Below are 25912 nucleotides of genomic sequence, written 5' to 3'. Positions count from 1 at the left end.
CCCCTTGTTCTGTCACTACAGGCTGTGGTAAAAAGTCTCTCTCTGTCATCATTAGGAAAGGGCCAAGTCTTGACTGCAAGCTCTTGTCTACTTTACTTCCCAATAGGCTTTTCCAGAAGTTAAAATCTAAGGTTTTGGCTTAATATTTGGATGCTAGGCAGGTGTTGGCTTTTTTTGTTGTTATTGTTTTTATCCTACACAGAACAGACCCCTTCAGAAAGTTAATTTCTTCACGTCTATACCTTGGCTATCCCCAAGCCCCAAAGCATTCCTGGGGTTTACGAGTGGGGTCCTATTCTGGCCCCGTAAGCTCTGGTGTGTAAGCTACTACTGCTGGAGGTGACAGGCACTGTGACTGTACATACTGATAAGCACTTGACAGGTAATGCATGGTTGCTGACCAGCAACTGGAGCTCACTGACATGTTACTCATAACACATCTTTCTACTTGTTTCTCTCAGCATCCCTGGAGATTATGGGAGCCACTTAGAATAGCAATGGTAAGTGGAATTGGGGAACAGAGGGTGCCTCTCATCTGTTTATTTCCATAGCACTTGGTGCAAGCTCCAACAAATAGAGTGGAGACAGCAATGAAACTACAGCCTGCCATGGTCCTCTGGGTGCTTGCTATGCTGAATCCCTTCACTTCTGCAATGTAAGGATCACCAAAATCCCCTAGGAAAGCTTTCCAGCATCATGTCCTCTTAAGAACCAATTTTTTTAAAAGGTCACTATGCCTCTAAAACATTAACTAGACATGTATCTGCACCTTTAAATATCTACACAATCATAAAGGAAGCCCGGAACAGCAGAGATTTTAGCTATGCCTGAAGAAAGCTAGAAATGATTAAATCCCACACTCAGCAGCCACCACTTCTGAAGCTGTGGACAGCAGCAGGTACAGCCTGCTTAAACACAGTCATCAAGTAGCTGTTGGCAGTTGAGCCCAACCATTCCCATGCACTCCTAACCAGGTGAGCAACATTGCTTCCTCTCACCTCAGAGATATTTTATGCAGTGAAAAATCCAATTGTTACTTTACCAGAGCTTTTATGTGTACCCAATAGTCCGATGCTTAACCAGAGCACTAGGTTTGTTTTGTGAGCAACAGTTTCTTGCTTGCCCATTTAGATTTCAGGAACACCAAAGAATGTGTCCTGGAATATGTTACTGCTGCCTATTTTGGGCTATCTTCTTCCCTCTGGGCTCTCCAGACTAGGCAAGGAGCAGACGGTAGACTGGATGAACAGTAGCTACCTGCTCCTACTGGCCAGCTTTCCTGTAGACACACACCTGCATGTGGCTGTCTAAACATACATAAACAGAATAAAAATTCTGTCTGCACCACAGTTCATCCAACATGTTGCTTGGGTTGGGAGAAGCAGGTGTTCAACATTACAAGTGCAAGTGGTGACTCCTGAGATGCCTGACCTAAGTGACAGTATTTTCCTGCAGCAGTACAGACATGAGCTTTTCACCACGGTATGGTCTGACCTTTGCTCAGATCCTTACACCACCTAAGTATTAAATATTCTCTAAATGCCACCCTGAAATGACTATGTGACAAACTGAGATTTCATTTTGCTCTGCACAGTTACTTAAACAGTAAAAATCAGCAGTACTACACACATCTCCCCACTGATCTGCCTTCTCCATGAGAGCAGAGTATTGCTGCCGTGATTCATTCTCTGTCACTGTGAAGTTTCCTGCTTAGAAAGACACAGCTGCAATCAGTATCCTTCTGTATTCTTGGTCTAGCAGCAGTGTATATAAGCACGGAGTTGGTATTGTTAATCAAGATCAAACCAATAATGAAAAAGGAAGCAATTTTACATAATGGGGGGTTTTATCCCTATTATCTCTAACTATTTAATGAATCTAGAGATAAAACTAAGAAAGCAGTTCTGCTTGTTGTGATGTCAGCTATAATGTAAGCTTTCTGATTAACAAAATTAGACAGCAATTAAACAGTGATCAAATTAGTCTTTATTGGTTCATTATTTATAACATCTGTAAGGAAACTGCCTGGAAATGTAAGGGTTGGATCTTTTATCCCACAGTACCATGAAACAAAACTAACAGCAAAAAGTGACAGGCTTATTCCATGAATATTGATGTACACAGCAGAGGGAGATAACATTCTGACACAAGCCCTTAAAAAAGGGTACTGTAATTTTGTTTAACCAAAATTCGTATTTAACAACAAATATGGTTTTCTGCAAAAATCTTACGCTGCCACATGCAACCCCCCCGTTACTTAAGTACATCCTGTTTGGGCACTTTTAAGTTTTTCCAACGCCTCAAAATTACTTTGTATTTTTCACTTTCAGTTTTGTTAGATACTTTTTTTAAGACTACCCGCATAACTACAGCAGTTCCTGTTTCTTTATCTTCACCTACTATGAGATCCAGCGTGTCACCAACTTTCACCTGGAAACAGAAAGAGAAGATGAGTGATTATAAACATTCCCTGGGGAAAACAAATCCCTGCAGTCTATGTCCAATTTTAATTTTGTTCCTTTCTTTCCATTTAATACTTATCTCACAGGAGAGGAGGAAGGCAGACAATACTAGACCCATTATAGATCCTCCAGCTATGAACTTCTAGGAAAGCCCTGGCAATAAGCAATTAAATGTCTCATGACCTTCTCTGCCAAGAGCTTTACCCTTCCTGTTCTACAACCAACACCTAACTCTGTGAAAAAGGTGTAAGGTAGTATGTTTTTTTCCTGAAGGGCGTTTCCTGATGATCTTTTTGTATCAACGCAGACACAAAACAGCAAAATGCAAAATTCTCCCTCCTATCTTTAAAACAGTTTAAAGTGTTTTAAAGAATAGAGTGCTGGTCAACAGCTTGTGCTCCTTTCAAAAGTCACAAAAGCAGTATGCCTCTCAAAAACTAGCCTTAACTTTAGGGGATCAGGAATTAAAACTGCTCTTCTTATTGCCCTTTGATGACAGTAACCACCACCTAGGATCATCCTCACATAAAGGGTGGGTAGAAGTATGTTTGTTACCATTCTGGTGAGCTCTGTGGTGAAAGAGTATGGCCTGCAACCCTTCTGGCTCTTCTAACTGTGTTCCTATGTGCTCTGTTACAGATACAATAACCCTTCCTGAGCTACCCCAGTTTCAATCCCTTTCTATCATCAATTTTTCTCTTTTTCTTTAATCATGTGCCTGCTCCACCAAGATGTAATCATTCCTACTCCAACATTACACCTATCAGCACTTCCTTCAGCAACTTACAAAGTTCTGTCCTTGCTGCCATCTGCCTTCCAGCCTTAGTTTTTACTCCGTAATACCACAAGTCTCCTGTCTGCCTTAGGGAATAACATCTTACCCAGGGAACTGGTCACACACGCAAAGCTGGAAATGGTGTTAGCAATGCTATTCATTCACCTTTGCAGAGCGATTTAGTGGTTAGCTCTTCTGACCCAAGTAAAAGGAGGGAGAAGAAGAGGTCATGCCTTAGTTATTTTCTTGTACTGTATTAAAAGATTTAAATTTTAAAAAGTCTTACAGTTCTACTTTTCTTCCATAGTTTTTCTCCATTCAGCCTGAGTTCATTATTGTAGAATGCATCTTCTACTTTACTGAAGAAAAACAAGGTTTTATTGCATTTACAGTGTGCAGCAGACCAAATGCAATTGTTTCTTTGCAGATAAACAAGAACACCATTCATGTGCGAGGCACGTTTCCACAACTCTAATTTGCGTATAAAGGATACCTTTATTTAAGGTCAGGACAGACTTGAACTGGAAGTAAAGAAAAAGTCTTTCATATATATTAAACGAAATAATAGAGTATAGTTGCTCTGTGCCACAGGTGCAAGCAATGAAAAGCTGTTACTAAAGACCTGTCTCCTGAATACCAAGGCATAATGTCCCCTTTCCTGCACCAGCCAGTTTAGTAATTTTTAAGTGATCACGTTATACTAATATTCTGTTCTAACAACATTGCAATATAAGGCTTCTGTAGGTTGCATTAGATCAAACATTGCGATATATTTATAGAGTGCACATTTACCTGGTTGACCTAGTTGGTTAGGTTTATCGTTACCCTCACCTATTTCTTCGGACATGTGTTATTTTAGTGTGTTATTTTACTCCCTCAATCTCAAATTAGATCTCTTTGTATTACTTAGTAGAGTATTTTGTGTTTTCTTCACTTTAAATAAATAGTTATTGACAGAAAATGCTTTCTCGGCAATCTTAGAAATATTGCAGACAGTGAAAAGCAGAAAATGGGCTGTTTCAAGGGAGGTAAGGTAAAACAAACAATAACACCCGTACATCCAAAACATATTTTCAGACAGTCAAAAGAGCTACACCAAAAAACCCCAAATACTGAGTTATTCCAGCAATAAAAGGGTATCAAAACTAAAATTTTAGATACATGACATCTTTCTCATCAGCAGGTTGTTTCTTCCATACTTACTTTCTTGCAATGTCTAGACCAGCTTTCATGATCACATCGTATCGAAGAGACTGCACTACTTTTTCAAGATCCTTGTAATCTTTTACTATGTTGGGGTCATTTTCAAATTCATCTTCCAAATCGCTTTCCTCTTCGTTTTCATCCTCTTCTTCCTCTTCTTCTTGTACGGTTTGTCTGCTCCTTTTAGAGCTTTTGTTACTTTTGTTCCGCAGAGAAAGTACTGAGATATACTCTGGAGAAAGTCTTAGTGCACAGAGTTTTACTGGGGAAAAGCTGAAACATCTTCTGTAGTTTACTGTGCTCGCTTGACAGCTACAGAAAATGCTTCTCCTCCAAGAGAGATACAGTTTATTAGAGGGGAATTTCTCCCACAGTCCAAACCAGACATTTAGTTTTCTAAAAGTAGTGATGGGGAGTCTGTAGCCAGTCATAGCATACCCTAAAATAAAACAAACATTCATATGTAAAAATGAGCAACTGCTTTGACTGTTGGAAGGATTTCTCCAGGTACGGCATAATAGTTACTACAAAAAGATGATTACCTAGTTCCCTATAGAGCAACGCATCATCTAAAAGCACAAGGCTATACCGGCTTTATGATCTGCCTTTCTCATACACCGTCCACCATTACAAAGAGCTAAAACACCAGATGAAAAACAAACACTAAAAACCCCCAGTGGAATACTCCATTCATAATTCCTTTTCTGGTGTTTCATATTAACTGTCCAGACATATTTCTGGCATTTGCTCCCCAGGACTGCTCCTTTCTGGAGCCATCTCTAACCTGGGACAAGTAAGTGGAAACACCCCCAAAAAAGCCAGGCATCTTTCAACACTCTTAGAAATTGATTTACAGTCCTTCCTGGCTAGGCAGACCACTGGCTTTTATTATGGCCTTATACGTGTGGAAACGGGTTCACTTCATGACACTCGAGTTCGGTTGCCCTTGCACCCAAGTGAACTCTGCCGAAATCTGAATGAGGGTTTTTTTTTTTGTGGTTGGGAAAAAGCCCTGATCAATGAGGGCAATTATTTGCCATATAAAAATAACCACAATTCCCTTGGCTTTTTAAAAATTTAAATATGTGAACTTAAAATATATGACATGTAGCTTAAAATTTAGGATGGTGCAATCCTCACATAAGACTTATGCCTCTCCTCAGTTCGAGGGCAAATTCCTAGAACAGTTATTTGAATGTGTAAACAATTATTACTGCTTATTTTTAGCACTCGATCTGACTTTGTTGCCCGTTGGCCAGCGGGTACAACCGGCCGCTGAGACAGCCCCTGCCAGGACGGCCACCAGCACGCCCCAAACACGAAGGGGAGCCTCTTCCCCTCGTGAAACCTTAACGCGGACAGAGATTCACCCACTACCGCCCGCTCGGGGGGACACAAGGCCGAGCGCTGCCGAAGGCTGGCAGCCCCTTCAAAAGCACGCAGGCAGGGCAACGCCAGCTTTCGGGGCCCGCAGTGGGGGCCCGCAGACCCCCCCGCCCCGGGGACGGTCCCTGACCCGCCCTTACGGCCCTCGGTGGCGGGCGGAGGGCCCGGGGAGCCTCCGCTTCTCTGGCCGCTGCCCCAGCGGAGGCCGCGGCACGCAGGCCTGCCCGACGCCCACCCCCGCCGCCCGGAGGGGCCACGCCGGCGCCCGCCGTTCCCCCGGCCCCGCGACCTTGGAGCCGCGACCTTGGAGCCAAGGCCGCTGCCCCGCTTCCCCGCGCTGCCGGAGGGGAGACCCGGCGAGGCTCGGGGCGCAGCGGGCCGTGGCCGAGGCGCGGTTACCTGGGTCCTCCAGGCGCCTCGGGCCCGGGCCTGCCGCTGCCGTCCCCGCGCCGCCGCTCGCAGGCCGGAGGTGGAGCCGCCTCAGCCCGGGCTCGGCGCCCTCTGCCGGTGCCGGGGCCCGGCGGACCGGCTGCGGGCGGGGAGGTTCCTCGCTCCGGGGCGGGAAGGTGAGGGCGGGGAGCGGAGGTGCCTCTCCCTCTCTCCGCCCTCCGTGCCCGCCGGCGCCGGGCGGCGTTTGGAGGCGGTTCCGGAGCGGCGGCCGGCCGGAGCTGGGAGAAAGGCGGGAGGGCGGCGGGCTGAAGCGGGTCCTCTGCCGCCCCCTGCTCGGCCCCGGGGCGGGAGGAGCCCCCAGCGCCTCGCCGCCGGCCTCTGCCCCTCCTCCGCCGGGAGAGCTGCCCCGCCACCGCCGGCCTCCCGCCCCACCGAGATTCGTCCGAGCCGTTTCCCGTTATAATTTCCCCCATCGTTATTTTTTCCGGTGTGCGCTGGTTTTGTGTGTGTGGGAGCGGCAGACCACGGGTGTGCCTGCGGGGTGTCTCGGCAGCAGCGGCCGGCCGGCTGCCGGGGAGCCCCGCCGGGCAGGGCTGCCCCTCTCTCGCCGCCGAAGCTGCCGATCTCTGAATCTCACAGTCAAAGCACTAGGAACGATGTTAATACTTTTCCTATCGTTTTGGTTTTACACACCTCTGATTTTCCCTTTGCAATACTTGTTGAAGTGTTTTGCCTCTACGAGACCAAGCCACCTGGACCTCAGTGCCAAGGGCTAACCTGTGTTTTCAGCCCCTCCGGCTCTGCCCACGTGCCCAAACCAGAAAACCGTGGAAATCTCTCACTGGGGAAATGCCTCCAGCAGAGGCTAAAGCTTCCTGATCACAGATTAATTTGAAAGGCTTGGCCACGACGACTATCTAATCCAAATCCCATTGTGGCCTGCGTTTCCCCTCTTCTTATCTTTGTTACTTTTCTTCATATTACGTCTCTCTCTTTCACTCCACTTCTCCATTACTGGTGGTAATCCATAATCCCTTCTTTGGAGCTCAGAAACTAGGAGAGGTCCGTCCCTCCTTCTGCCTTCTCCCTGCTTTCTCTCTGCCATGCCCCAACTGCACCTCTCTTGGTGCTTCTGAACGATTGCTCAGCATTTGGGGAATTCTCTGTACCCATACAAAACGGGTACAAAATGCAATACCATCAGACTGGCAGCATCCTGCCCTGAGGTAAATGGCTGTACAGGTTTCAGGGTAATTTTGGCAGATGGGAGAGCTCCTCAGCTTTCAAGTTCTACTTTAAAATGTCCATCACCTCACCTGACAGAGCAATCCTCCCTTGGAAAATTATCAGCAAATATGGCGAGTGATATTGTGGAGCTGCTGCTGCACAGCAGCTGTGCAATTAGCATGGGCATTATAAGTGATTGCTTAATTTTACACCTGTATAAGCTTTGTCATAAAACGTTTGAATGAAAGGTTTTTATGTCAGGGACATTTTGTAATGGAGCAATTCCTTGGCAAAGCTATCTCCTCACCTTAGAAACCTCACTGGGAAGGAAGCTGCGAACATCTTTACGTCTTTATGTATTTTTAATGTTCTAGGGCCCAGTTCTGTGAGATTCTGACCAATTTCAGTTGGGAATATAGCTGTTAGCTTTTTAGCACTTTTCCCCCATATGTCTTAAAATATGCATACAGCCTTATTGAGGAAAAAAAGAAGTTGGTAAGTGTAACTTTATTGCATTCATAGTGGCACATAGTCAGAACAGAAAATGAATGTCTGAACAGTGGGGATTCTCTGAGCAGAAATGCTACCTCTCCAATGGGGAGAAACCCCACACCCAAAACTCAACAAAAAAACCCCAAACCTAGTTTTCCATACACCCCATTCTTTTCAGAGGTCTTAGAATTTGATTTGTCTCACGTAGGATTAAAGTCATGCTCTAACTTTGCTAAGAGTGAAGATAACTTACTCTTAGTAAACAAAGCTATAAGTATTAGTGCCTTTCTAGGATAGTCTGGCATTATACAGCTTTATCGCATCTTCATATTGAAAGGCAAGGTAAAGAACGTGCCTAAAGTCACCCTGTCTTTTCTGTTCTTCAGATATGATGATATAGTGGCATCTTACAAAACCAGCAAGTAATCAGTTCACCATGCAGTATCCTTTCCTGCAGGTCTTATGGCTTGCAGAAGGTTAATAACGTGGCACTCAGGTCCCTCTCCAGTCACAGAGGAAATGTAACTTGGATGTCACGAACAGGCATAATTCATCTGATTTATCTCATCATTGTGCAACACCAAACCGAGACATTACGTCTGGCACGCTTGCTTCATTTCCTAGTCCAGCTACATGGGCGACCGTTCTAGTTGTCCTAGTTAGAAGGGACATCATGTTACTCTTATGCCTTGGCCACGAAAGCCGATCCTCACCAAGGTTTTTGTCAGGATTCATTCAGGCCTGGACTGTAGAGGAACTTCAGTGTCACAGGGGTCTCCTTGCCATCACATTCCCTCCATGCCACAGAGTAAGAAAGGCCATGAAAGCCCTTGTCTGTAAGATTTGTGCTTCAGTTGTGTGAGGTCTTGGCAACTCCCAACCTGGGTCATTACGTGCGGTTTTTAATGACCAAAAAGGCAAAAATGAAGTTAATATTCATTAGTCCTACTTTAATTATATCAAACTGTAATTATAACCAAAACGTTCGGACGGGATGAAGACCAGAGTCTCATTTTCCTCTTGTTCCAGTTCACCATTAGATGGCAGTCAATAGCTCCCTCTCAAAGCTGCCACAAGCCCGGGCTGTGCTCTCAGGAGGCTTTGCTCAGAGGCAGGCTAGTCATACGTGTATCTGACGGGGATGTTCTTTAAGCTGCTTTCAGGTGATTTGAAGCTTTTTTTTTTTTTTTACATCGTTTGACACAAAAGTTTCAGCTTTGGTGAGAAAGAGTGATCATTCATCTCGGGCAGATTAGTGGTGGTCTATGTACCCTTTTGAAGTTTGGGTGAGAAATTAGTCTGACCAAGGTGTATTCTTCTTCCCATGGCTATTCTTACAGAATTGTTTCATTTTTTTTCAGTGGAGTCATCTCCTGTCTAGGAAGGGTAATTCCTCTCTTGTTTACTGTTTTCATTTTGTGTATTTCAATATACTCCCTATGACATTCACTCACAAGGGGATTAGTCTTTTAGTTTTGATAGCTCAGAGAGAAAATTCTTAATAGCTTTTGACCTGTATGTTGGAATCTGTAATTGGGAATTCCCTCCCCACTGCCTGGAGTTTTTTGTTACCTTTTTTTCCTGCAAGGTCGGTCAAGTGACAGCAGTAGATCTGCTGACACTCGTTGCATATCAAAATGAAGCCAAGAGCACCATGTTGCCATTCTAGCCCTGTGACTAGCTCTGACTAACATTCTGCAATGCACATCTCATCAGATTACTTGTCACTGCAGATTTAGCTTCAGCATTACCTTGTTGGAACCACACGCCTTTTAAATTACACTGCTTATTTCAAGGTGTACTAAGAAGGTGACTGGGCAATGTTCTATGCATATTTATGCAGCCTGGGAAAACACAGTGTCCCCGTGTGAGCATCACCTTTAAGTTTGTCCACATTCATTTGAATAATGAGCTAAAGCTCCCTGACTGCTAATTCACCTCTTCCAGTGTCACACGTATTATAACTGCTTAGATGTTCTCTTTTCTTACTGCATAGTCTGGAGGCAATTCCTCTAGCTTTTTACTTGCATCCAGTCTGTGACCAGATAATCCTACTGTCTCTCTCTCTAAAGCCCATCTCTGAAAACTAATCTTTCATGCAGCAGAAGCTCCTTTTCTATCCCTTCCAGTGCTGCCTTTTCAGTTGGCATGCTGCTCTGAACTGGTTTCCCTTTCTCCCACATTTACCCATATCATCTACTGTGTCATTTTTAGTATAAAACATTGGTTTTATTCTCTTTAGGATATCTCTAATGTCTCCAGCCCCCATGTACACTGAAACTTGGCTCTGTCTCTCTCTACTTACCAACTCATTGTGCTGCCATTTCATCTCTTGCAATAACAACCACATTATGAACTCCTGTCCACTTTTTCCTGCAGCCACATTGGCGTCCTGCACAGAGAATCCCTTTCCAGAAGTGAGCAAGGTCTCACAAAGCACCTTTGCTTGCAGCCTACTTATTCCTTGCAAACTCATCTTAGACATTATAGATGGATAATTAGATGAATAAGGTAAAATGGATGAGTTTCAGGTATTGTTTTATATTTCTTTAAGTGATGGAGATACAGGCACTTGCTCAAGTAACATTCTTTTTTGTTTCCCCCATCCTTTTCACTACGTGACTAATTTGGCTTTTGTCTGCCTATTCCCTTTTACAGCAGAAGGCCACATTGAGCCATAATGAGAAAGAAAATGGAGGTGGGCAGTGCAGACTGCTCTGACCAGCAAAAAGAAGCTGACAGAGGCCACCCTAATAAGTCAGAGCATGGTGAGCCACCTAACCCAGAAATACGTAGCTGCCTTGCCAGTGAAAATCGGTGTCACATCAGTGGTTAAGCAAATGGGAGGAAAACGGTGAGTAACTTCCTTCAGTCAGCCTGGTATTCAATCCAGCTACTCCGAGATTAAAGGCTCCACAGTTTCACTACTAATTATTAAACTCCCCAGTTTGGTGAGAGGTTTGCAATGAGATTTGTTTGTTTGTTTTTCCCTCACTTTCTTGTTTGCCAATTGTCTAAAACATGATAATTTTTTACAGGAAAAGTTAATGTACCATTTCCTAAGCCAGGCTTTCAGACTTTCATTCATTCTGTAGTGAATATGCTCAGGTCCTGCTGGTTTTGGTTGCTGCTCTAGGATTTATCTAGCTACCGCTAACAGCGGGTGGCAAATGCAATAAAAAGGAAAAGCAATCAGTTAAGCGTTTGTTATTTGAACCTTACTTATTAGCCATAAAACTACACATTCCATGAGCAAGCGTTAATTAGTTTGAGTTATTTGTTTACTTCTGTGTTTCCTCTGTATTCTCCTCAGATTAATAGCTTTACTATTTAGAATATAATGTTCTCTTCTCTAACTGATAGCAACTAATTCAAGATATATGTATGCAAGCCTAACATAATTATTTTCCAATGAGGAAATTTAGATTGTTCCTCCATCTGTGTACAATTAAAGTTTTCTCTTTTTTAAAATTATGTTTTGTGTCAGGTTTGCTTTTAAAAGCAGAAAAAAGGCTGTTCAAAGTACTTCAGCTTCTGTTGTGGCTAAGGGACAAAGTTGCCTTGATTAGCATTCATAAACATTACTGCATTAGGAAAGAAAAAATTATCTGTAGGTTTCAATACACCTTTGATATAAAAAAAGAAATAGTATAAACAAAGGTGCAATAGGGAGGGATAGAATGTCAGAATAATCCTATTGCTTGGTGTCAAGGCTGTCTCGTCCTTTCACAGTGTCCAGCTGCAGAGGTATACGAGATGTGCAAATCACATAGTAGGAAGATCTGGGATGATCTGTCTCCCAGGGAAGTGTGTCCTTGCAACACTCGCTATTTAAACTCTGGATGTTCTCATCGCTACCTGACCACTCCTTCCCTGCACCTTGCCTAATGATACCCTGTGACAAAGAGTTCACCACCTAAAAGATACATGAAGTCTTAACACTCTTAGTGACACACGATACATGTTTCCTTTCAGCGGTTCATCTTTTCAAATGTTAGACTGGTCCCTTTTTCTGTTATGAAATGGGAAGAAGAGCTGATCTACCTTCTAGAACTTGTCCATTTATACACCTTTTAATTATATTTGTTCTTATTTTGTCTTCTAGAATAAACAGTTCCAACTTCCTCTGTTCCTGTTTATCAGATTTCTCCATGGTTCATTCTCTTCACCTTGTTATCTCTGCCTGTCTGTACTCAAACTAGAAATTACCCAGAAAAAGTGACAAAAGAATAAGCCTTTCAGGATGCCATGCAGCAGTCATGACTAGGAATGAATTCTGAAACTGAGTGCTACGTAAGGCAGCTCCCTTTTTATATAGACTATCTTTTTGATAACTGTGGGTAAAAATCTGCCCTGTCTAGTGGCAAAGAGAAGGCAGTAAGTAAAGCTAAAAAATAGGCAAAAAATAACAAACAAAAAAGAGAAATTAGATTCAAATTGCAAGATACAGAGTTTCAACACTTCTCAAGAGAACATAAAGACTTCCACTGTTATCAGAAAATGCTTGGCTGGCAGGGCTAAAAACATAGGTCTTGAAATGTGTCAGGGATAGAAGAAATCCCAACAGTCATAAACTAATGCTGATGGTTAAAATGACTAATAAGGATGCAGAGATTTTCAGTGAACATTTTTGCATTTGTTTGGAAAGAAGCAGAATGAAGTAGTGGTATAATATCAGGATAACTAACTAGCTTTTCATCCTGGTAATAGAAGTAATGCAGAATATCATATCCAATGGAAGAAATCACAGACTTACAGAGCTAGCGCTCAAGCTAATGGTGAGAAGAACTGGGTTGCACTAGTTGCAATTAGTAGTAAGTCTTATCATAGAAGGAAAATTCAAGGGAATGGTAAAAGTGCTAACATTGCACTATTGTTCAAGAAATGGAGCGAGATAATCTCAAAATTGCATCAGACCACAAACATTATGAAGCTGCCACTGCAAAAAAAGACAAATTTCTTTCTGAGCTGCATCAACAGGGTTGTTGAATGCTGAACTCTCAGCTTGAGTAGAGTGTGCTACTTTGGACAACATGATCTAATGAAGACAGATTTGAGAGAGTACAAAGGAAAGCAACAAAAATGCATAGAAATGCTATGAAGAAAGGTTGAAGGAACTGAACCTGTTCCTCAAAATAAGGGAAAATATAGTGATAAATGTCTGAGCTAATCATCTACACTGTTGTGCTAGTTAGTGAAGAGATGCAGGCAACTCCAGGATGTGATTAATCTGTTTCAGATGTCTATGTTGAAATGAGATGAGTTATATCACAGAAGCACTTGTTTCCCTTCATCATCTACCAAGGGTTTCCAGGGAGACTCACTTAGATGTAGACGGCTGCTGTCACGTGACCTTTCCTTCCTCCGCTCAATGCAAAGTGCTTGATAAGTTTTTAACTGGTAAACACTTTGTTACAAATTTGCCCATTATTATTATCTGCACTTTACTATGGCAATGTAATAAATCATTACTATAAATTTGCAGCAAAGAAGACTTTGTATTAAGAGAAATATTCTGCAAAGATAGTTTGGCAAAGAAACGGGAGGCCTATGGGCTGTGGAATAGCCTTCACTGATTTTTTATGAGAATTATGTTTAAACCTGCCTCAAATCAGAAGATGGAGAAAATTACCTTTGATCATTTTTACTTCTTCGTGTCTATAGATCTGTTATCTGACATTATGCCTCATGAGTTGAAGGAAAGCCCTGTCTTGGTTTTGTCCCATACCAAGTAGCATGATCCCAAACAATTCCTGAGCATGATTCAGGGGTTGGCCCAGGCCAGGGACAACTACCTACCAATAGGCAGTTTAGATTCAGCCTCCCTTTTCTGGAGGCTAGGAGAGTTTAATAGTATGGACATGGCTAGACATGTCAGTTGGCCTCAAGGCCAAAGAACAGGCTCTGCTACCATTTAATTTGTTTGTATTGATGTCACCCAAGAGTTTGGTTGACTTAGGGAGAAAGGTGTGCTTCCAAGCAGATCTGAAGCCACACCTAATTGTGTAAGCTGACACCATCCCTTAAAGTCTACCCAGAAGTCAAAAGATCCATGGCGACAACTGTTAAATATTCCTCCTTGAGACTATTTCTGGAATCACAATTTCACTTCTGCTCAAACTTTCAGGCTTATGATTCCAGGGCTGGAAATCATGGCTTTGTTTACTTCCATAACTATATACCTCTAACTAAGCAGCCCGATGCTTTTTGCCTCAGGTTGACATAGAAGGGAAACAGTGGCACTGATGGAATCCTGGTATAATGAGGGTCTGGATCATGGCAGCAAGGCCCATGTCTGAAGACATGTATAGTTGAATCCAATCAACATTTATTACCAAGTGGAGATTTACAGTACCACCAGTCATGCCTTCCATTAAAAGCTTTACTAACATAAATTTAATATAAACCCTCCACTGGAGGAGGGAATGTAATCCTCAATATATATTCCAAGTTCTGACCCAAGACACGTGCCAAACAGCTTTGTCCAGTTGTCTAAAAATCAGTTTCCCATCAGTATTTCCATCTTGTTCTGCAGTGATAGTGAATGTGCAACTGTAAGGAAGGATGCTTCAAGAAAGCTGGCAAATTTTTATTATATGGCTGGAGCTTTGATACTGCTGCAAGATAGGTCCTTTCCGCTAAAGAAGTAGCAAGAGAAGGGCCAGCCTAGCTTATGAAAAGATGGTGTTCCTATATATTAGAAAATACTGACCTGTGAGTTTCTCAAGGCAAAATCCATATGGCAAAAATGGACATCAAAGAAACTTATCACCAGATGATATCAGCATAGATCAGCATATACAGGCTAGTCGATACACACTGCAAAGATGGATTTCTCTCTTCAAAGTTGTCCTTTGAAAAAAGATCAGGTTCTAATATACAAATGCGTAATGTTCACAGGTGGGTATTAACTAAAATAACTCATAATATGACCCAGGTGAGTGCTGAGAGCTGCAGTGCACTGTAGCAGGAGCTTGAAATGGATGAAGACCCTGGGATGAGCCACAGGGTGTAGTAAGTTCTAGTCTATGCACAGCCAAGGAGAGCGAAGAGCTGGTTGGGAGCACAGGATCCAGTGATTCTCATTGGCAACTGATGCTCCTAAAATATTTAAGTTTAGATGGATCAAGATTGGCAGCTAAAAGGCAAGAGTAAATTAATGGTTAAGTCAAAATTAGTTCTCATGAATTCCACTCAATGCTCTGACTACAATTCTTTTGCTAAAGCTTGTTCAAATTTAAATACATTGCTTATATGTCTTGGAGACTACTTCTCTGCTTCCTGTTATAGACAACTAATTTTTTTTTTCTGCCAGTCATTTTAGCTGATCTTGTTTGCTAATGCATTATACAAAGCAGCACAAGTTTTGCTTCTGATCACTAGATTGAAAAGAAGATGCCTATTGCAAAGTTCAATCAACTTAAAAGTTACCAGTGGAATATACAGATGAACTTACATTTAACCCAAAAGATCAAAGTAGTTTTCTCCCTTCTCTTTGTTAAGCTTTCTCATCAAATATTATGTATTTAACTGGGAGAGGTGCTGAGTACTATTCTGACCTAGAAAAAAATAAAGGAAGCAGAACAATGGGGATTTAACAATAATATTTAACACTATATCTCAGCATCAGGAAAGCTCTTAGAGCACACTGCTATCAAAGGTTGTTTGATTGAGAGAGTACATTGTCTTTTCTGACAGGAAAAAATCAGAAGTGCCTTTTGGCCACCAGATAGCAGTGCTTCACTTTGTACAGTTCTCAACTCAATTACAGTGTTTCTTGCCTCGTACAAAAATCCATATATTGGGTCCTGGTCTCTTGCTCAGATCCATCTTTTGCAGACTTTGTTATAGACTTCAGCTGAAAAAAGTAAAGATTTTGGAATTAGGAGTGCAGGTGATTTATGTGTTCAGGAGGAATCAAGAATATTGCAGCTTTCCTGGATGGGGGGAGTTGGTTGTAGAAATCTAATGGAGCATAGGCGTTATAAGTAAAATTTCCAATGACAAAATTTTCAAAGAAAATCTTGGGCTTAAAATATTTTTAGCGCTTCTCCCTTGCTGCCAGTACATTTCCTTATTTGCATTAGTATTTCAGGAATATTTCAGAAAGGCATGGGTTTTGGCCTCAGAACATAAACTTAACATAGTTTTATTATTTCAGTAATTTACCATTTCTGCCAAATGTTTTAAAACCTCTGCATTTTTCTTTATTTTTAAATAAAGGAACAGACTTTATAATATTTTTAGCAAAAAGAAAGATATCCTCATTTTCACTGAAACTTGTTAAAATGCCAAAAGCGCAATACACTATATAATACTAATCAGCAGTTGTATAATGCCGTGTTGGTTCATGTCACCTTACAAGAACCGTGCGTCATCCTCATTTGTTACAGACGCAGCTCCAGACCTCAGGTAAGATGCACTGGGTAGAGAGAACGGGAAAGGCCATCTGGTAGTTATTCCCTCATTCTCGTCTGCCCCAGCTTTGACATTAACGTGTCTCAGCTGCTGCTTTAACCTGCAACAGCCTGTTATGATCCCTACGGGATCATGCAACAGCAGTATCACTTCCTTTTCTCCCAAACAAGGGGGGAGAGATTATAATGGAAACCATCTCTGTCAGCTTTACCCTGCAATATTCTTCGCTTTGGCTATCGTAGAGCCCTAACTGGATTCCCTTCCTTCTGCATTTCCTCCAGGGGATCTGGTGTCAGAATAGTGTGAGCCCTCGCTTTATCGCTGTGATTCACGTGACTTCTCTCACGGGGAATTTCACTTTTCTGTAGCGTTAGGCATGTCTACTGAGTGAAAAGGTGACCTTCCCTCCCGTTTGTGATTTCATTTAACTGTGACAACTGAAGCAAACTGTTTGCAAGGAAAAATAGTAATAGGAAAGTTTTCAGCTTTGTCACCCCTCTTTTATTTTAAGTTGATCACAGTTTCCTTTTTTCTCTTCTTACATCTCTATGATCATAAAAACTCATCTTCTGATAACCAGCTTTCAGCAGACAACCAGCGAATAATTATGACCCTCAACATAAGACCCTCAATCTGATGACTATTCCCATAGCTACTCTACAGATAGACTATGCCTCTAATACTTAGGAACTGGATTCTGACTATGATAAGGGATGTATAAAAACCAGGGAAATGTTACTTCATGAGTGCGTCAGCCTTAGGGTCCCTCTCAGAAGATCTTTCATCTTGGTATAGAATAAGGATTGATCTCTTGGGTCGTACAGCTTGCAAAATGCCTTTATTCCTGGAAAAACAAAATAACTACAGCTTTGTCAGGCGCTCTGAAGCAATTAGTGTGGGACTGCGTTTAGAATTATATATTTTGCCTAACACGAGTCCCAGCATCCAGTTCTGCAGCACATCTCCACGTCTCCTGTGCTTCAGGACCAAGTTCTAGCAACACCCTCGAAAACTCCTGAAAAGCAGTCCTACCCCTGGAAACGGCAAATGAGTTATGTAGTGCTGAACATGGGTATCTCCTCACACTTTGTTCTGAGATAAACATGAACATGTACAATTTTAAAATCCATTGATCAGTCTGAGCTAACAGGACATCCTCCTCTTCTTTTAAATGGAAATAACCGCTTTGTCACAATAAAACCAGCACATCAGTGTCTCTTTTTGTAGTTTATAAAGTGGACACAGACTATTTTGGTTAATTTGTCTGTACACTGAAATACCTGACTGATTTGGTGAGGCACTGGCACAATCTATCTTCAGTCTATTAAGGGAGGAGAGACACGATAACTACAGTATTTACTGTGCCAGAAGCTAGAACCTCACATACGCACAGGCTACAGCTGGAAGAACCTTCTGTTCCGCTTGTTACACAGGTTTCCTACTCTTTAAGAAATAATGGTAATAATAAAATATTTAGATCCAAAGAGTGCTTGAAATTGCAACCTGTGGTATGAAGTCTGAGCACTAGTGGTAAGGCAGCTCTGAACAAGATGGAATCTTAACTCCGCAGCCTTTTACCCACTGTTCCCATCATTTGGAAATACATACAGCCTTCTTATCTTTCCTTCTCTCACCCACGATTTGAATTTTTTTTTTTTTATAAAAAAGCCTGATGTTTTTATAAAACATAAGCGTTTCTCCAGAGTAACTGTAACTCAACCTCTGCAGCCCTGTGCCAGCCCCTCAACAGCAGAACACGACGCCGGCGCTAGACAAAGGCACCACCGCCCGCAAGACCTCAACGGGGGGAAACAAGGCTCTCGGGCCTGGCGAAGGGCGGCCAGCGGGACCCGAGCTGGCAGCACGGCCCTGCAGGAGCTGCCCCAGCAGCCCGGCTCGGGGAGGGGAAGCGGAGCCCTCCGGGGAGCGGGAACCGGGGCCGAGGCAGCGGGTGGCGGACGTGGAAGGCGGGCGCAGAGGTGAGGGGAGGAGGAGCGGTAAGGCGGCGGCGGGGCGTCACGGGAGCCCGCGCTGCCATAAAAAGGCCGGGCGCGGCTGAGCTGCGCATCCCTCTCGCCCGCAGCCACAGCGGCAGGAGCAGCAGCAGCGCGGTCCGCGGTGGGACAGCAGCAGACGGGCATGGGGACGGCACTGGCGACGCGGCTCAGCCTGGGGCTCCTGCTCCTGGCCCTCCTCCTACCCACGCAGGTGAGCCCCGGAGCGGCTCGGTGTTTCCCCACCGCCGGCCGGAGTACGAGGGACGGGAGAGCAGCCACGCCGAGACGCTCCCTCAGCCTCCCCACCCGCGACGGCGCCCCGCAGCCGCCTCAGGAGCGGGGGAAGGGCGGGTTTCTCCTGAGGAGCCGTTGGGCGGGGGGCTGTGAGGGGTGCTGCCGCCATCCCGCCGCCCGGAGCCGGCCGCGGCTCCCCGCCGGGCAGCCGTGGGTGGCGGGCGGCTCCTCTGCCTCCGCCCCGGGGCGGCGGTGGGGCGAGAGAAACGAGCCCGGGCAGCCCCGGCTGAGGAGGGGCCGCGCCCCGGGCGGGCGGCGGGGACGAGCCCAGCGCCCCGGGATGGCGGTGGCGGTGCCGCTGGTTACCCCGGTCAAATTAAAAAACTGGAGTTGGAGTTCGCCGCCTTTCTTCCCGTGGGATCCTCGAGGGCAAGCCGCGGTGTGAGCGGCGGAGGAGCGTTCATTCCCCCGCTGAAGAGAAGGGGAACGATCCCTCCAACCCCGAGTTAGCTCCGAGTTTTACAGCTGGAGGGCAGTGAGACCCTGGTCTGAATCCCCCCCGAAGCGTACGGGGCTTTGGATCCGGTCCTAGGCCTCGGCTCAGGGGGGGAGTGGGAGGTTTGGGGGCTCGAAGCAAAGACGTCGGTCTCTGGCTGCTGTGCTGGCCAAGTCTTACCCTTGGTGCGAAGGTAACGAAGGCAGTAGTGATTTGCCTTTCTGTAAGCAGTCAAGCCAAGTGGGGCTCCCAGATAACGGATCAATGCGTTGTTCCTAGAGACCACCTTTTGAAAAGGGTCAATAACAAAATATCATAAAAATAAACAGCAAAGGGATTGCTGGAGGTTGTTTTAAATATTCTCCCCCTCCTCCCCCCCTCCCTTTGTATGGAAGGGCACTATCCCTTCTCCATTGTGCTCAGTGGAGTCTTGCCCTTGGCAGTGATGAGAGCAGGATCAGACCCTTTGGGTTACTGGTATTTGTCACATACTCGTTAAGAAGACCTGGCTGGGGTCCCATCTACAGTGATGTTCTGGAACTTGGCTCTAAGCCCTTCTTCCACAAAAAAAAATTATCCAGAAACTAGGCTTTCTGTTTAAAACTAAGAAAACTTTAAAAATGTATAACCAAGTGTGAAACAGTGGTGGCAACTTTGTATGAAAACTGAAAAAAATTCCAGGGTGGGTTGGGACTTGCCTCATATCCAGCTTGTAGGTTATTAACTCTGCAATTCATTATTGATCACTTTCAGGCTGGTTTCAACAGAAACTTCCACACTGCTATTTTTATCCTGCAGTCCTAAATTGCAGGATTCCAGCGTGTTGCTGGTTGCCAAAACCCCTAACTACCAGAACTTTACACCATCCTGATATTTTTCTATTATATGGGGTTTTTTTCAGTAGAAAATACTTAAAAAATTGCATAAGCATTTTCTTTATCAAATTTCACATTGACTTCATGGCTTTAGCATTGAGGGACTATAATTATTTTTTCTGCTAAACAAAACGAATTTTCTCAGCAGCACTAGAAATATGAGACAGCAAGGACACCTTTTATGGAGAGTATTATTTATTAAACTAACTGCTCTTGTTTAAAAGAAGACATTTGTTTTTACTTCAGCTAACTCTATCGGAGTTTACCAGAAGGCTCTGGTATAATACAAGTTTGCTGCCACAGAGCTGAAGCCAAGCTTGCTAAACTATGCTCATTTTTGGGGAGCAGATAGGTGATTCTTGCCCTTGTTTTTCATCCTTGTGTATCACATCCTTTTTTCACTGGAAGAAAAGGACACGTTAGCTTAGCTTTGAAAGTTTTCCTGTGCATGTGTAGGAAATAGCTTGATACTGAAGTTACACAGGGTGCAAATTTTTATGTTCTATCCCTATAATGCAGAGTTATGGGGGAAAAAAACTGTATTTTATTTTGCTTTCTGTCAGCATTTTTTTAATTTGCTAATATTATATGGTCTTTCCACTGCACTTCCTATTTGTATGCTCTAGCATGCCGATAGGTTATGATTTAATCAGTATAGTTCCATTGCGTTAAGTTCTGCAGTTCAGTACTACCACAGCGAGACAGGAGACAAGAGAGGCTGAAATATGAAGTCCACTCACATGAGCCCTACCATTGCTTGAAAGGAATCTCCAAACCAGCCCCAGAAACAGTATCAATAGGTTCTTCAGTTGTTCATATTTTTGTTTGTGGCTTAGTCTGCAAAGACAATGAATTCATGCAGTTGTCCAAAAGCCTTTTTATCCTAAGATTTGTCTTTGCATAGCTTTACATTTGCTTTTTTTTTGGTGTGAGGTTTTTTGAAGCCTACTTCTCTGTTCTATCTTTTGTTTTAGTGCAGGGTTTTGATAAAGTGATATTATGTAACAGCAGAAAAACATTTAGAAAAATGTTAGATTTATTTGTTTAACAAATCCCATGCATGCAATTCAAAATGTCTTTGTCCTTAACTGCACAATGAGAGGCATGAGCAATTGTGTGTATCATATCTGAGTATTGTGACTGAGTGGTGCTACACATTGTTCATTACTACTAAGTTGTCTTCTGATTTAAAACAAACAAAAAACCCCACCAAAACTCCTTTTTGTTATTTTCCCCCATGCATTCTAGATCTACTGCGATCCCAATGGAACAAGTCCAACACCTTCAAACAATTCTTCAGCAAGTTCCATTTCTCTGTCAACTGTCACAAATTCAGTGAACAATACCATCCCTCAGGGACATGGAAATTCCCTTCAGTCAACCACAAGTCTTCTTTTCATTCTCTCAGTTTCTCTTCTGTATTTTTGCTGTTAAGAGACTCTGGCATGGAAATGGCTACCACTCCCCACCCAGTTTCCTGAACCATCTGAGATGGCTAGATCTCCAACCCAGCATGAAAAAAAATCAGTCCAAACTCTACATCAAACCAGCTTGGTTCCACTCCATACTCAAATTAGTACCAGTCTGACCTAGAGAAGCACTCAGTATTCTGACTTTCCAAAGCTGACCAGTGTGAAAAGACTGACTTCAGCAAGGAGGTAAAACAATGAGTTCTTTCACCAAATGAGTTGGAATTTGAAAAACAAGATGGAAGCAAAAAGAGACAGTATTGACAACCCCTGATTTACAGCTGAGAAGAAATGCAGTATCTTATAATAAGGATGGATGATAACACTCCATGAAGAAAAAAGGCTAGAGGGTTTATCTACCATTTAGAATAAGGACTTGAAGAGATTTTATTTTCTGTTTAAATTCATTAAAGTCAACAGGCTCATAGAATCACTAGAAAACACAGAAAAGCTTGAGTGGTTCTGTTTCTTGCACAGCCTATATGGTTATAACCTATGGGTAGCAGGATGCATACAAAAAACCCCCCAAAATCTCAGTGAAAAGGGTTTCTTCTAGATTTTGTTTGTATGAAATTGTTACAAGGCTAAAATAGAATACCAAATTTTTGTAAGAATCCTCTTATTTAACTTCTGAGTCCTAGCCAAATGGCTACCCAGGCAGGGCTAGTTTTGAAGTAGCTAAAACCCACCAGTTTTTGTAAGAGTTGAATTACTTATGGTGGGAATTTGAATTTGACTTTTTATTTAAATTGTTTGTATATTAAACCATATGTGCCAGAGGATGGAGGTGTGGAAACATTGGGGAAAAGTACCAGGAGCTTTTTGTAAATGAAGTTCAGACAAAAAAAAGTCAAGGGATAAATGTCTCCTCTTTCCCCTATTTCTCCTCCCAAGTTCTACAAGTTGTATAAGTTCTTTTTGCTCCTGGAACTTTCCTTAATTATGAAGGATTTATGGAATCTTTTGAGTAATGTTCTAGTGCTGCTTTTTTTTTTTTTTTGGCACAAGGTGAATAACTTACTGTTTGTTTTTTTTTTAAGAGTTTTAATTGCGATAGGTTACTTTAAACATGGGCTAATATTTGCGGTGGGGAGAAGGAATGGGGAGAGGAGAGCAAAACGCCAAAAATAAGAAATTATCAGGTGTTTGGAATATGAAGACTGGAGTCTTAATTTAGTCACTGAATTTAAAAGTTACCTTTGTAAATACTTTTTTTAATTTTCTGAATCAAAATTGCTACACTTGCACAGATTGTTTCTGCATCATCCAACACTTTAGATAATAGTATCTGGTACTTGATCAAAGCAAGCTTTGTTGAGGAGGTTCAACTACCTTGATGATAATACCTTGTCAGACAAAAAAAATGTTGATATGATCACATGTGAGTGTACATGATCATATCACTGTGTATAGATACTTATCTCAGTATAAGATCATGTCAAACATGAGTGGCGCTCTAATTTTTTTTAAATACACATCTGTCTTTCAGTTACATTACCACCAATCCAGAGTATCATATATTAATAGCAAACTAACACAAATTCATGTCAGTGAGTGTACATGGACACTTCCTTATGCTTATCATTTGTATCCAGTAAAATGTTAATGATTGTATTTTTGTGTTTGTGTAATTATGCTTTGATTTATTAGCTACTGATTTTTTCATTGGAAAAAACCTGTAAATAAAACAGTGGACAGGCAATGCATTCTAGATGCACTTCCAGAAACTTCTATGAAAACTTGTAACTTGCCTGCATAAAGTGAATGAACTGTTAAGCAAGATGGTATATATGATTAAAAACCTCAAGGTCTAGAAATGCTGAAGTGTAATTAGTTTTATTTCTCTGTAAGGTTTAGTGACATTGAGAGTCTGGATTCCACTCTGAAATCAGTGGGTGAGATTTGATTAACATCTCTAGTAACTGTAGTAAGTCCTCCATACTTACTACAGCCTCTTCCCTTTCAAAGTGTTGTTATGATTTCATTTTAGACAAACAGTGCTTAAGCAGTTTTCCGTTGTTCCTTACTGTGGCAATGAGTTATTTTCCTTACAACGGCTAAAGCTGTTTTTCAGCTTCTGGTTATCAAGTGTGTGAATTAACTGCTTGAGGTTTCTGACTCCCACAGACTCCATTAATATAATAAGAATATCCTAATAATACAAGTTTCACCATGCTTGATGAAGGACAGAGGCTGGAAGAGGTAGGAATTTGTGCAATATTTTGCTGAAAAGCGAAAATTAGCTGGATGAGAATTCAAAACCAAATAGTTACAGTTCATGACATTCCAAAGTTGTGTCTTCATTGTTTTTCAGGTATGTTCCTTTCTAATAACCCTTAAAGGCCCAGTGGTATTCTGAGTTATTATCTTTACTCCCTGGATGTGGAGAAAGGCATTTAAAAATGCCTAGCTACTTAGGCATGCTGCACGATGGCCTGCATTTTTCAGTGGGAAAGAGGCCCCCGGAGAGGCCTCCTGAGGCTCCGGAGGGCATGCAGCACGGCAGGCCTTTGATCGTGTTCCTTTACTTTTCCAGTAGGCTGAACAAACCCGAGGAGCAGGATGAGTTTATCAAAGCTCACCATTTGAATATATCTTGGAATCTGCAGGGAGTATCAGAGCATATTGTTCCCTTGTTTAGTTTCTCTCTGAATGCTCCGGAAGAAAGCATGAAGGTAAAATACCACACCAACCATTACCTGGCTGTGTATCTTTTTAAAAAACATAAAACTGAAAATAGTGACTGTCTCCAAAGAGAGACAGAGAACAAGGGCTGCAACATGGTCCTTAATTCTAGATGTACCAGTAAAATAAATGAAGTATAGGAGTATGGTTGAAGTTAAGCTCTTGCTAAATATTCAAATGAATTGGGATGGCTGGGTTAATCGGTGGCATGCCTTTTTTTTGGTTTTTTTGTGGTTTTTTTTTTTTTGAAGCAATAGGGTCAGATTGCTTTGATGCTATTAAAAAAAAGCACATTTAAACTCTCTTGAGTTTTCACCAGACCAGATGAATGATTTAGAAAAATGATCTGGTAACCTTTGTTCTGTTCCGTCACAGAACAATGGAATCAGTGATGAAGAAATCCACCCAGGGAAAGAGAACGTGATGGATTTATTTAACGAAATGAGAAGGCGGGAGGGAAGGGAGGAGAATGGAGCCTATGTACTTCAAGACTATTTAATTTTTTAAAATGACACCTATAATAACTGGAACCAGCTCTTACCTATGCCTCTCACTTTCACAGATCTGTCCAGCTGGAGTGTGTCTGGATAATGTATATTGCAATGACTCTGAAACAATTCTGCTTCTGTTTCATGCATGGTGCTGCTTTTGTTGTAAACATATGCTAGCCACATATGTCCTGAATAAAGTATAGTGTTGTTATTTGAATGAAACAGCCTAAAATGAGCACTTACAGTTTGTGTGTAGCCTACTGTTCCTTCCTTCACAACATCATAGTCCGAATAGGTTTTTCAAATTGCAGTTTTCAGCTGGTTTAGAAATCTGCAGGGACTTTGAGTGAACAACTTTCATTCAAGCAAAATCTCCACAGGTAAGTTATTTGGGGTCAGATCCAATGCTGTTATACCTATAAGCTTCTGCTAGTGGCTTCCTTGTTTTCAGCAAGATGAAATCATGTACCACATGTGAAAGGTGCTGCTGTATTGTGCTAAGGATAGCCCTACTTTGTCTACAGGGACATGTGACATTATTAATGTCTCAATAAATGACTTTTCAAATGAACTTAAGACTATCTTGACAAGCCATTCCCAGCTTTTAGCCTAATCCCTCAAACACTTAGGATTTGCCTATACAATGCAAATACTCTCGACTAGCTCAAGACAGTAGCATACTCCCTAATGTCATTAGTACAGTATTTCATATGGAGTAATTTCTCCCGAGAGTAGTTCTCATGCAGCCCGTTGGCCCGTGGAAGGACTCCTGAGAAGGAGCACTGGCCGGGCCTGGCTCTTTGTTGTGCATCTTTCCAAGTCAGCGCTTCCCTGCACTCAGCTTACATCAGGCTCCACAGCAGAGCTCACAATGACACCTGGTATCGGAAAGCGAGGACGTACAGAACTGTGCATATACTAGAGGCAGTTTGGAGTGATTTGCATTTTGTGTACATTCAGGCTTCATAGGGATTTGATTTCCCATACATGACTCAAATGATTTAGGTAGCAGGCTTTATCATCCAGCAACTTTATTGTAATGGATACAATTGGGAATGTTTCTTGTTTTTGCATTAAAGATAACTTTGAAATAGGATCTGTCGGCTCTGCCTCTCAGCAGCACAAAGCTCTTTATTATAGAGCGCACGTTACATTTTATGCACTGTACAGGTCTACCGTGCCCTGACAGATGAAGAGGCTAGTTATTTTAAATCCATCATTTTACCTGCTGCAGTTTAAAGAGCAGCACTAAGCTTTCTGCAACGTGTGCTTTAAGATGTGGTGTTTTCATCATTATGCAGTAGCCTTGGGA

General features: G+C 42.5%; 3 protein-coding genes across 5 annotated transcripts in view; 2 read left to right on the top strand and 1 right to left on the bottom strand.

Annotated features, from left to right (window-relative positions):
- Positions 1-18187, top strand: part of BEND3 (BEN domain containing 3) — a 44892-nt gene extending 26705 nt beyond the window's left edge. Inside the window, exons 7-8 of one of the 3 annotated variants that reach the window (XR_012041437.1) lie at positions 10594-10789; positions 18082-18187. The gene's annotated coding sequence lies outside the window, so the exon portion shown is untranslated. Of the gene's footprint in view, positions 1-461; positions 481-10593; positions 10839-18081 lie in introns of those variants that run through there. The other 2 variants (XR_012041436.1, XR_012041440.1) reach the window with 2 other exon arrangements.
- On the bottom strand, positions 1970-6395 carry MTRES1 (mitochondrial transcription rescue factor 1). Its single transcript, XM_072855599.1, has 4 exons — positions 6226-6395; positions 4441-4879; positions 3524-3596; positions 1970-2430 (listed from the first exon to the last, which is right to left on the bottom strand). The coding sequence occupies exons 2-4, from the start codon at positions 4869-4871 to the stop codon at positions 2254-2256; spliced, it is 681 nt and encodes a 226-aa protein (XP_072711700.1). The 5' UTR covers positions 4872-4879; positions 6226-6395; the 3' UTR covers positions 1970-2253.
- A 212-nt stretch (positions 18188-18399) lies between the features above and the next one.
- CD24 (CD24 molecule) lies at positions 18400-23109 on the top strand. Its single transcript, XM_072855606.1, has 2 exons — positions 18400-18561; positions 21204-23109. Exons 1-2 carry the CDS (start codon positions 18493-18495, stop codon positions 21387-21389), a joined length of 255 nt encoding a protein of 84 aa, XP_072711707.1. The 5' UTR covers positions 18400-18492; the 3' UTR covers positions 21390-23109.
- The last annotated feature ends 2803 nt before the right edge of the window (positions 23110-25912 follow it).

The sequence above is a fragment of the Ciconia boyciana genome, chromosome 3 (genome assembly GCF_034638445.1).
Source record: "Ciconia boyciana chromosome 3, ASM3463844v1, whole genome shotgun sequence".
NCBI lineage: Eukaryota > Metazoa > Chordata > Aves > Ciconiiformes > Ciconiidae > Ciconia > Ciconia boyciana.
This window is presented reverse-complemented; position numbering and strand designations above follow the sequence as displayed.

Bases quoted from the DNA above. Each gene is read 5' to 3' on its own strand.
- MTRES1 (XM_072855599.1), bottom strand. From the start codon at position 4,871: ATGACTGGCTACAGACTCCCCATCACTACTTTTAGAAAACTAAATGTC. The intron at 3,597-4,440 runs GTAAGTATGGAA...GTTTTTCTTCAG, and splicing joins GGTCTAGACATTGCAAGAAA to TAAAGTAGAAGATGCATTCT. The intron at 2,431-3,523 runs GTAAGACTTTTT...TTCTGTTTCCAG, and splicing joins TATGGAAGAAAAGTAGAACT to GTGAAAGTTGGTGACACGCT.
- CD24 (XM_072855606.1), top strand. From the start codon at position 18,493: ATGGGGACGGCACTGGCGACGCGGCTCAGCCTGGGGCTCCTGCTCCTG. The intron at 18,562-21,203 runs GTGAGCCCCGGA...CATGCATTCTAG, and splicing joins CCCTCCTCCTACCCACGCAG to ATCTACTGCGATCCCAATGG.